This window comes from Euleptes europaea, chromosome 13, assembly GCF_029931775.1.
Source record: "Euleptes europaea isolate rEulEur1 chromosome 13, rEulEur1.hap1, whole genome shotgun sequence".
Lineage (NCBI taxonomy): Eukaryota > Metazoa > Chordata > Lepidosauria > Squamata > Sphaerodactylidae > Euleptes > Euleptes europaea.
The window spans coordinates 40,601,581-40,613,294 of record NC_079324.1 but is presented as its reverse complement, the minus strand read 5'-3'; the positions used below and the strand labels follow the sequence as shown (position 1 = coordinate 40,613,294).

The window sequence follows — 11,714 nt, the reverse complement described above, 5'->3', positions numbered from 1 at the left end:
CTTCCCAGAAAGAGGGTAACTACAACTTTGGCTAAAGTACGACCCCCTCCCCCAAATTTACCATTAGAGCCATGTAAATGGTATAAAAACAAAATACAATATAAGAAACCAATTAAAAACCAGAGCAAATGCGTATCTTCAGGGTGAGGGTGTCCCCTGTCAAATGTGTAGGGTCAGATATTATCTTGAACTGGTCTATGGTCATCTGAAGAACACAAACTCCTGTGTCAACTGAGCCAACAAGGCTTCAGAATGGTTGCTGAAGTCCCCAGCACCACCTCCATTAGACCGGGAAGACAGACTATTAAGGCAGGGCCCTCAACCCTCTGCAACAGCAGCATGGCAGAAGGGAAGGTGGCAGTCAAAAGATAGTAAGCTGGCTTTAATATGTTCCCCCCATCTCCCTTTCCTAGGACAAAAAGAGATTCAAGATTTTTTTTGAGGGAAAAGGAATATTTCACAAGGGCGGGGGGGGGGGGGAAGAAAAGTCATCTTAAAATCCCCTTTACAGGACATTCCATGTTGTTTGTGCTTTACAAAACCAGCTGCAGATTCAATTTGCTACTGAATATAAACCAATGAAAGGCTTTGAAACGAGATGGTTTCTGATATAGCCAAGCTGCCCTCATGGTCCTTCTGTATCTTCCAGCTGCAGTCTTTTGTTGATACGCCCGAGGTATGAACCTGAGGGTGAGTTACCTGGTTTGACTGACTACAAGGCTGTTAAGCTGTCTTTTTAGCGGGCAGGTCCAATTAGCTTTAACAGGTATGCATTAGGGGCTGTTGGGTATTGGGGGAAACAGCCTTGAAAGACAAGGATCTGCCAAATTTGGCACAATGCTATCAATTAGGGTCAGCTTAGCTCTTGCCAACTGGAGAACAAAATGTTACTGTCTGTGTTTACAGTGGATGAGGAACTGTCATTTTTTTGGTAACCAGAACTCACCTGTTGTTGAATTTGCACCAGGAGAGATGAGCTCTGTCGCTTGCTCTCTCAATGTCTTCTTCATTCCTACTTGAGAACTGAAGGTAGGTAACAAGAGTGAGTTTTGATGGGGGGGCAGTACGTGCACACAGCATAGGAGGAGTTTGGAGGCTCAGGTGAACACAGCTTCACTTTATTACAAAAATGTATATTTATATAAAGCTCTGCACTGCACTATTTGTTTAACTCAAATTTCCCCTCCCCCCTCCCCAAAAAATCAAAACCCAGCAAGGCAAGCTTTATGTGTGTTATGTTTGTGACACATCTCATTTTTCTGTGCAGGGTATGCATTCATTATATTACAAAGTTAACATTCAGTAGAAAACTGCTTGGTTCCCTTTATCATCCCCTTATAAATGCAATCAATCCTTCTGCAGATGCATTTTTTTTAAAAAGCTCCCCTCTTGTGTCATTCTGTTAAAAAAAACATCAGCAGACATTATCAAAATGATATTGAAATCCGCAACATTTTCCAATGCCACCAAAATATCCCGTCACCCTTCGGCCTAAACAACTTGGCTGAGGAAACTGGAAGAGGCAGAACCCACAAGCTTTCTCTTCCGTCTGGCTCTTTAAGTCAACACTCAGACAAATAAGCCATTGTTTTGCTGAATGGAACAAGCAATGCAAGATTTTGGTAGCAAGACCAATCTCTCTGCTCAGCCAGCAGGCCAAACTTGGAGACAAGGGAATGAGTGAGAAGCTGCTGCAGGCTTGCAAGGTTCTGAGACCCAGGAGTGCAGAATCCCCATGGAGAGTGACGAGGGACAGCCAACATTCTGTGTGCAGGTGAGGCAACACCTGAGGCAGCGATGGCAGAAAGGGGACCACGGAGGCAAGAGGCTGGCTGGCAATGCTGCTGCAGTGAGGTGGAGCGCCATCATACGTCCATGTAGTCATCCTCTTCATCACTATCACTCTCCAGGGAGGACTCTTGACTTGAGGTTTCCACAATCTCCAGAGCAGGTTGACAGAGACTCTCTTTCTTTACGTTTGCTGCAGATTGGGCCGAAAGAATAGCAGACTGGCCCAGAAAAGGGAATATTAAAAGGGGAAAATAATTATTGAAAGATCCAAAGCCTTTGCTTCCAATCCTTCCAGGTCAACCCAACAGGTTTGATGGTGTGTATTCAAGATCAGTTTTCCTGTAACGCATTAACCAGCCTTTCACACTTGGCAAAGTGATTTAGGCTTTTCGTGTTTTCAAAGCACGCTTATGCTTAGTATTAATTACTAACAGAAATAGTGATTTTTTTTTAGTACAAAACAGGATGTGGGAGCTATTTTGGATTAACAAGTGGGGGGCTGCTAATATTCATGATCTTGATCTGGGTGGTACACAGAGAGAAATGGTGAAATCAGAGCTGGATTTCAGGGTGGAAATCTGGTGCCCTGGCTCATACGGGAGCCCCCAAATAGGGTTCCCAACCGTTCTTTGCGCCTCCAGGAAAACAGCGGAATGTGCTGGATTCCAATTAAATGTGCCCTTGATGGTTTTAAAAAAGCATGCCCAATAAAGTACCAGCAGCCGGGCACTACACACTGCAGCCACATCTGTTCCTAGAGGGGCAGCACATTAGGAATGACACCATCTGCTCAGGCTGTAAAGCTTAGCAACAGCGGCTGCACACACAACGCCTGCAGAGTTTAGGACCAGCAGCTACATACCTTCCGATTGTGCTGCCATGCCCTATATCCCAACTCTGTCTGGCGATCTGCAGAGGAGCAGCTGAACAAAGTGCTGGCTAGACCTGGTCTGGGAGTCCAGAAACATGAGGTCACCGACCCTGTGTTCATCTTCTCCCAGTTCCATCCCTGCTGCTCACAGGGTATAGGCTGGTTTCTCCCAATAACTGGCATCAGATGGCTGAAACGGACCTCCTCACTGTGGCAGGGGAATGAGGCAGCTGTAACCCCTTCCCCAGGGAGAGTGTGGAGGTCTGTGTGTTGCTTCAAAAGTACCAACAGCCTTTCATGTCTCCCATCTTTCCTGGCTGGTGGGGGGGGAGTGCCTGCTTGAAGCAGGATCAGCTACTCTGCCTCCACTGGAAGGGAAGTCTAGCAGGAGTGGGTTTAAGGCAGTTTACAGCACCAAGCTCCATGGCAGACCCCAAAACAGGAGCTGAGATTGATGTCATGACCCACCTGTGAATTGCGGTATTGCACTATGCATCAACAGCACTGTCTCATGGGCTCATCCAGCAACGTCTGTAAAATGCTGCAGGGGAGTGTGTGTGTTTTACCTCTTAGCCAACCACCCTCCAGTACTGCCCCCCCCCCCCCACTCCTGACTTTGAGCTCATGTATGCAAGAGGATGCTGACGCAATGGCTGATCTTGCAGGGTTTTTGAAAAGATAACAGATACTGCTGTTCTGCAAATGTCATCAACACATACAACCATGAAGAAACTACTAATATTAACGTTTACTTCACTGGCATCTGTGAAGATATTTGAAAAATGAAAATACTATTTTTTTAAAAGGGAGAGTTTGCCCGTGTACAAGGCAGTCCGAGTTGCTCTACATTTTCAACTTTTCTAATTTTGTAAATAAAGTGATTGCTTTCTTTGGGACAGCCAATCAATGTGACATCACCAAGCCCTTCCTGGTAAACTTCAGAGTATGGGATGCTGGGGGCCTGGCCACTCTATGGCCCCAGAGGCAGACTGTGGCTAACGTGTGGCAGGTCTGCCTGCCTCCAGCTACCCCCCACACCAGCATCGCCAGTGCCTGTGCACTGCCTGGCCGCATATGATTTATGTGGCAAGGTGAGTGCCCCTTGAGGAGTGGGAAGGCAGCATGCTGGCGACTGGAACAAAAAGCCACTTGTTGGGCTGCTCCAGGTAGCAGAGGCGAACTGTGCATCTTGGAGTGGAGCCCAGCAGAAGTGGCAAGGGCTGGAGGATTAGTTGGGTTTGACTTTTGCGTCAGCCTGTATAGCCTGCGCATATGTGGCTTGGTGTTGTACACTTTGTTTCTCTCATCTCCCATATATTCTTGGGTTTTTCATTTGTTTGTAATACACATTTTGGAAAAAAAAACCTGCTGAACACAGTAGGACTTCTTTCTGGCAACAATGCGTAAGAAGGATCAGGATACACCCCGCTTGTGTGGACAGAGTGGGGTGGGATACGACAAGCATGCTGAATGTTCACCCTGCATTAGAAGTGATACACGCTGCCATCCTATGGGGGAGGCACAGGACAACAAAGTCCAGTGTCTAAATTTATTCCTTCTTTCCTTGGCTCTTCTCCACTTCTACCAGCTGGCTCCATGGAGGGAGCTTACAAAACAAGTGCCAGCACCTGCCTGTTCAGCCCAACCAGTTCAAATCAGGAAGGCACTCCAAACCACAGATGTATACGGAGACTGAGAGATCTTCTTTGGGCCAGGATGGGCACATAACCCTTCCTGCTTAAATAATAACCATTTGCCAATGCCATTGGTTTTGGGAAACATGGGGAAAGTGGATGCTGCCTCTCCACATTCTTTTACTGGGGCAAGATAAAATAGAGATTAACCCCAAAGAAAGGAACCCACATGAGACCCCCGAAGACAGTGCTATTTTGTTCTGAACATATAGTTCCTTCCCTGGCTGGCAGCCAACTGCTGCTAGCACCATGAATATGGCAGACAAGTCCTGGCATACTTGAAAAACAGGCCCATTAGTAGACATCAGTACCCAGAGGAAACTTGTGAGATATAGGAGACACCCTGCCTCCCTTCTCTCCTCTGCATCCAACAACCCCCTTCCCCAACTTGGTTTGCTGCAGGTGGATCAGAACCTCTCCCAGTAGGCCCCTTTAAGCCTTTGTATAAGTACTCCTTCTGGGAAATGTTACTGCAGTCAAACACTGGATGGCAAAGCAGTATTTGGAGGGTGGGGGGGAGAAAGAAGAAGAAACCAGCTTACAATCTCCTTCCCTTCCCTTCCCATAACAGACACCCTGTGAGGTAAGTGGGGCTGAAAGATCTCTAAAAGAGCTGTGATTAGGCCACCAATCACCCAGCTGGCTTCAGGTGTAGGAGTGAGGAAACCAACCTGGTTCACCAGATTAGCATCCACCGCTCATGTGGAGTGGGGAATCAAACCCGATTCTCCAGATTAGAGGCCACCGCTCCAAACCACCGCTCTTAACCACTACACCACGCTGGCTGTCCTGTGCCTCCCCCATCAGATGGCAGTGCCTATCACTTCTAATGCAGGATGAATGTTCAGCAAGACATATCAAAGATGACTCCTCAGGCCCCACTTCAAAGAGCACATTTAGAAAAGAGCAGACCACTTGTGCTGCAAATCTGCTTTTGAAGTACCTTCAGCTTTTGCTTGGTTTCTTCTGAAATGCTGCCCTTGGGAGATAGCAGAGTAGGAGTAGGTGGGGTGACGGTGATCTCAGGGGGGAATTTGGTGATAGACGACGGAATGAAAAGCTTTGGCATGTTAGCCAAAATGCGTGACTTTACCCGGGTGCTATCGGCCTTGCTCTGCTGGCTTTCCAACAGCTGTGGGTCTGTCTTGGAACCAGAGGCTAAGAAAAAGAGCAAATAAATTTAAAAATCATATATCTAGAGACCCCATATAACACAGATAACCATTAGAGCCATTAGAAATAACATTTATGTAGTGTGTGTGTGTGTGTGTGTGTGTTATGCTGCCTCCCTGCCTTCCTTAGCATTTCCTACTTATTTTCGCTGTCACCGAAGACTCTTGCCTTAGAATTGTTAGTTGGACCCAAAGAACAGGTGGGCTTAGTTATATTTGGTAGAATGACAGAATGGTCAAAAATGCAGGGATGGCTCTGAGGTAAAAGGAGATTTCTTTATTCTGAAACAGTTGCTTCCTCTAAAACACAGAATTTATTTAGAAGTATAAAAGCGCAACGGTTTCAGTAAAGTTCATGAGGGAAATGGTTTCAGATACCTACAGCTCTTCTTTCTCTAATGTTCCTTAAATAGACCTACCCACAAAGGCTTATTTTCTTACTTGCCACTTAGGCTAATAACTTCCACAAAGAACACAGATTTCTATCACACCCCACACTCTTCACCCACTCATCTCCCCCTCCCCACACACTACAACTTGTCAACTCTGCCCCCTAGGGTACAGCTATCATCCAGCCATAACATATTTCAATCACCCATCCAGCCCCCCCTTTCTTACTCTAGAGGCTTACATTTTAACCCACAGCACCATACATATAAAACCCCACATTAAATCACAGAAATAAAACACACACAAAATATTTGCATAGCGAAACACCACAGGGTGGCATAGAAAGGCTTCCTGCCTCTCAATATCTATCACAAGCCACCGGCAGAGTCCTTGCAGGGTTAGAACTTTACAAATCAACAGACTGAACGGCTCCACAGCAGAGATCCTTCTTACCTAGGCTACAGACCTGTCCTGAGCTTGTACTGGTTGCTGACTCCAGCGCCACTTGCCAACGAGCAGGATGGGATGAGGGGGCAACGGTTGCCATCTTCATCTGCTGGCAAAGGCAGGACTCTTGCTGCTGAAAGCCAAGCCCTTCCAAAGGCTGGTCCATCTTCCCTTCTTCCTCCTCTACACAAACAAGATGAGCCACAGATGAAGGCTTTCTTGGATCTTTCAGAACAGGGGAGATATTTCTGCCTTAGGAGTGCTGCTGGGAAATGAAGCCTAAGGGGGACACTTGGGACAAGACCTCCCAAGAGCATGCATACTACTCCCAAGATCCGTAGGATTTGGAAATGCAAGTGGGACATCTTTTGACCAGGTGACAATACCTCAGTGACTAAGGTGACAAAATTCAGATTGCCAGGATTGCACAAGCTCTCCTATAACATCAACCCCACCATTAGCCAGGATGAGGCAGCAGATTCTGGAATGCCAGTAAAGGGCAGCAAAACATATACGTTTATTATATTTTCACCACAGGAGTGGGGGAAACTGTGTGACCACCCTGCCTCAGGCACCAAGAGGGCCCTCTCTGCCCTCTTGCAATGTGCTACCCTGAATGCTGTCCACTTGCTAAGAGTTAAATATTCCTCTTCAGGGTCAAGACTCCCCACTGGGCATCCTGGGATGTTCATATCCACCCATCTCATTGGTGGTTTGTAAAAATCTAAACAAAAATTGAGGAGCTGTATAAAATGCAGAACGTGCTTTCTGATTTTTATCTATTTTTGAAAGATGGAACTGTCCACCACGCAGGCCTTCTCTTGATTAGTTGCTTACCTTGACTGTCAGTGGTGCAGTCTAGCCAGACTTGCTGTGCTTTGATTGAGTCGCATTCTCTAACGGGATGCAGCTGTCTCAACACTGAGCCACAGACCATCTTTCCTTCTCCCCCAATCAATGGCTATTAAAGTGAAATTTATTGAGAAGTTCTGTGTAGATCTAGTTCTATATAATCTACTAGGTGAAAATTAAGCGTCTGGATCAGCTCTCTCGTTCTCTGCGGTTGACCCCCTGTTAATGGCTGCATGTTGAGACAGGCTGGGAAGCTCTTCAGAGGCCAAAAAGCAGGATAAAAAAATAATAATACATTTCACGTGACTATGTTTCATGTGAAGTTTCTTAACATGGCAGGTTCCCAGCTGCAGATTTGGAGTTGGCTTTTGTTTGTTTCTGGTTAAAACACAAAACCAAACTCTGAAAATACAGGCAAACTGGACGTTCTCCAGAAGCTTCGCTCACCTGACATAAGCCAGGGTCTTAACTGTGAAGAGAAGAATTTCCCCTTGAAGACCAGCTGACTGTTCTCCCTCCTGCTGTGGGCCCTGTGTTCTCTTCTCCCAATCATGCTGGATAATCTCTCACAAAAAACGTTTCATATCAAAGTTTACATGCGTCATTTCAATGGGACTGGGTCATGCAGGCTGCCCAACCATCTACCTTCTTCCTTAAGGTAGTCTTTTTATACAGTAGTGACAAATACACTCTGAGCAGGGAATGCCCCCGCATTTTAGTACTAAGGAAGGGTCACCAATTACACATCAGCTTCATCAGCTGGACTGGCAGTCTGTGTGTTTCTGTGTCATATCATTTACTTTCAATGTCTGCTCCCCAGGGAGCAGCTACCTCTTCCTCAGAGGTAAGACACACCATTCATACAATTTCTCCACATTTTGCTGTGTTAAAGAGGTGTACAGGCAAGGGTACTTCAACCTGAATTTAAATATTGTGTGGGAAAGCTGTTCCAAGTGTAAATACAGAAATACCCTTTTAACCCTAAGGACATGGAATTTCCAGAGCAAAAGGTACTGCAGCCTAAAGCATTTAATCCATCAAAAAGATGTGCACCAGAATGAGAAGACAACACAAAATTCCTTTGCCTGAAAAGTCTCCGCTACTGTTCCCACAGGCCTGGGTGCAAGAGCCCAGTTTGTGCCAAACCATTTGCAGTTCAAGCAAACATTTCACCAAAAACTTTCCTTGGGGATTTGGAATCCAAGCCCCGGGAATTGAGAGCCAAGAGGAATTTGGAGGTTCATATTTAACTGTTGCTCCAAAAGGTTTTCATGTATCACTGACATCAACTTATCTTCCAAAATTCATTACAAATCCTGTTCCCCAAGTGTTCCAACCTGCCAAACCTCCCCACAAAACAGACAGTGGGACAGATATGTACAAAGCCTTCAAAATCCTAGCAATCAAAACCCTCCCCAAAACAGATTTGCCAACATACACTGCTCATTTTTGTAAATGCTAGGCTGACCTTAACGGACCACAACCACCACCAGACCTTTCTTTGAAGCAGCCCCATGAACATAGATAATAACTGCCCGATAGAAAGAGGCATTTCATACCTTTCAACATCTCCCTGCTTTAGAGAGGAAGAAACAGACTGAAAACAGCTAAGCACCAACAGCTTTGCTCTGCAACCTCTTCCCACTTGTTGCCAGGGTAACCAGGGTTTGCAGATGCCGATAGTGAGCGCCTAAGTTCACAACTTCATCAGTCGGTGGTTAATATTCTCACCAACTCGCCTTGTGCATCACACACATCAAGCACATACAGATTATGTAACTTTAGCAAGCCTTCTTTCCACAAATGATCAGCAACCTGGCAGCATCTTCCCTTCTGTGGTTCTTAGGGATCCACTATCAATGCACAATCTTCATGTAATGACTGGGGTCGTCAGCAGGATCTCAGAATCAGTTGATTTTATATTGATGCTGGAGTTCAAATGCTCACATTCTGAACAGTTAGATTGTTCACCATTTCACCTACTCTGTGTTACTAGCTACTGGCAGGCTTTCTCAATTGCAGTGTATATACTGTACGTGCATTAGTTTTACACCTCCAACGGATTACTAAAGGAAAAGTACTTCTCAGAGAGAGGGACAGCCTTCTCTCAGGATCATATGCCTCCTTTCTACCCCCCAGACTGTTTTCAGGCAATGCTGCTTCTTACCTGCATTTTCTGAAGCTGGCATAAGGAACAGCGGAAACTCAAGGGTCTTACACATATGGCAACAATCTTCAGCAGTTCCCCAGTTGCTGCTGCTGATTCAGGGCAGTGGCAGAAGGACTTCCGAATGGCAAGTTTCTCTGCATATGCCCTACCCTAGTCCCCCATGGCAGCCATCTTCACATACACCAATGGGGGGAGCTTTAAAAAATTGGTAATTGACATATCAATATACTATTATATCAATATGTCAATTACTGACTTAAAAAGCCTCAAAAATCTGGAAGGGGTGGTAAGGCCACCAGAGGGAACTACAGGAGGAAAAATGGCGCTGATGTGGATGGGAACAGGAAGCTATGGGCTTTCCTGTACATATGGCTGCCACCCTGACTTTGCTGTGATCTTTCAAAAAGCATCATAGCAAAGCAGGTTTTGGAAAGAATGCAGAAAAGCTGGAGGGAAACCCAGGAGGCGCACAAAAGCACCACAATGCTGTAGGAAAGCACCACTTAACAGACCAACTACATCATGCAACCTTAAAACTACAAAACTCATTGTACAGTGTGACCTGAAATGAAAACATACATGAAGAAAACACCCGGAGTCCTTATACTGGTAACAATGTTGGAACGATATGCATTTGGAGCTGGCCAAAATTTTACAGTATATGAAATTTCTGAAGATCAAGCAAGAAAGATTGGATTCTTCCAGGGAGCCGGGACATTTTGCCTGTGAATAAACAATATTCTATATCAGCATGCAGGGGACTCCTCTCCCCACTGAGGAGTAAATACCCTAAAGGCTACCAACTAGCCACAGAGGCACATGACTACATGCGCTTTAAACTGGGCTATCTCATTGCCCTTGCATGCCTTAGAATGCTGCAGATTGGCTGGTGCTCCCCCACTCCCAGTGTGTTGCTATCAAAAGTGACCTAAACTTTCCTCACCCTTTGAGTCCCCATGGATTTCAGGAGCAGCAAAACTAGCTGCTTAACCGTGACTGATACTGTTACACATGTGTGTTTTTTTGCTTAGAATCACAGAGTTGGAAATGACCACCAGGGTCATCTAGTCTAACTCCCTGAACAATGCAGGAAATTCACAACTACCTCCCCACCACACCCCCAGTGACCCCCAACTCCATGCCCACAAGATGGGTAAAAAAAGCCCCCAAACCCTCCAGGATCCCTGGCCAATTTGGCCTGGAGGAAAATTGCTTCCAAATCCCAAAGTGGCTATCGATCAGCATTATCCTGGGCATGTAAGAAAGGGCCTCAAGAGCCGAGCACTGACTCATCCCTTCCTGCCCTCCCTCTCATGATCTGCCTAAGTTCACACAATCAGCATTGCTGTCAGATGGCCATCTGGTTCTAAATGATGTTTTGTGACTGGCCGTCTGTAAAGTTATGCAAGTTCTGGAGCTCGAGTCAAAGATCTTGGACTCAGTGCCTTAAGGGGAGGGGCAAGTATGTTCTCACTCAGTTCCTTTGTAACACTACTAGCAGCTGAAGTATAGTATAAACGATGCCAGCAGTAGGAGATGGCCAGGTTGTGTGACTGCACAGGTGACTCCTTGTAAAACATCAGTTAGATAAGCAACCTGTTTTTATTTTCTAAGATCTCTTTCCTTCTCAGCTATGCTGAGATGAGGGAAGAACATTAGTAACACCTATTCTCTCCAGAATCAGAGGAGCATGCCTATTATCTTGGGTGCTGTGGAACACAGGCTGCTGCAGTCATCTTGTTTGGGGGCTTCCTAGAGGCCCCTGGTTGGCCACTGTGTGAACAGACTGCTGGACTTGATGGGCCTTGGTCTGATCCAGCAGGGCTTTTCTTATGTTCTTACCTCATTTGAGAGGTGAAATTTTAGCAAATGCTTTTGGCAGAAAGGTGGTTTCAGGATGAAGCCATGCCTTACACCAAGGGAAAACTGTGTACAGAGGGTGATATCTTGGGACACAAAGATCACTAGCCTGTTGTGAAGACACAATGGCCACAGTGAAAGCATTCTTCAAGGAAGGTTACAAGTAGCCATGGCTATAAAATGATTCCATAGTACTTTCTTGGCTAGCATCCAATAGAATGTCCTGGAACTGCCTGCACAGGTACAGAATCCCACATGCGCAACTGTAAAAGACGAAGAACAAGAAGCTATTTCACAAAGACATTTCAGCAGCCTTTGAGATGACATCAGCTGCCTCACCTATCCAGGAAATATCTTGTCATTTACAGACTGCAACTGGACACAAAAACTGGCACTGACTTTTTACGCCACTGAATTATTTGTTTAAAATGCAACCCAGGGCTTATATGTATTAAGAATTAGTTTAC

At 45.7% G+C, this 11,714-nt stretch overlaps 1 protein-coding gene across 1 annotated transcript in view; it reads right to left on the bottom strand.

Annotated features, from left to right (window-relative positions):
• Positions 1–1,793: 1,793 nt before the first annotated feature.
• CABIN1 (calcineurin binding protein 1) overlaps positions 1,794–11,714 on the bottom strand; it is a 76,118-nt gene continuing 66,197 nt past the window's right edge. Inside the window, exons 34-36 of the mRNA XM_056859028.1 lie at positions 6,372–6,548; positions 5,300–5,514; positions 1,794–2,009 (exon numbers count right to left, since the gene is read on the bottom strand). Of these exons, the coding sequence (XP_056715006.1) occupies positions 1,866–2,009; positions 5,300–5,514; positions 6,372–6,548 (536 nt within the window). The 3' untranslated portion in view covers positions 1,794–1,865. The remainder of the gene's footprint in view (positions 2,010–5,299; positions 5,515–6,371; positions 6,549–11,714) is intronic.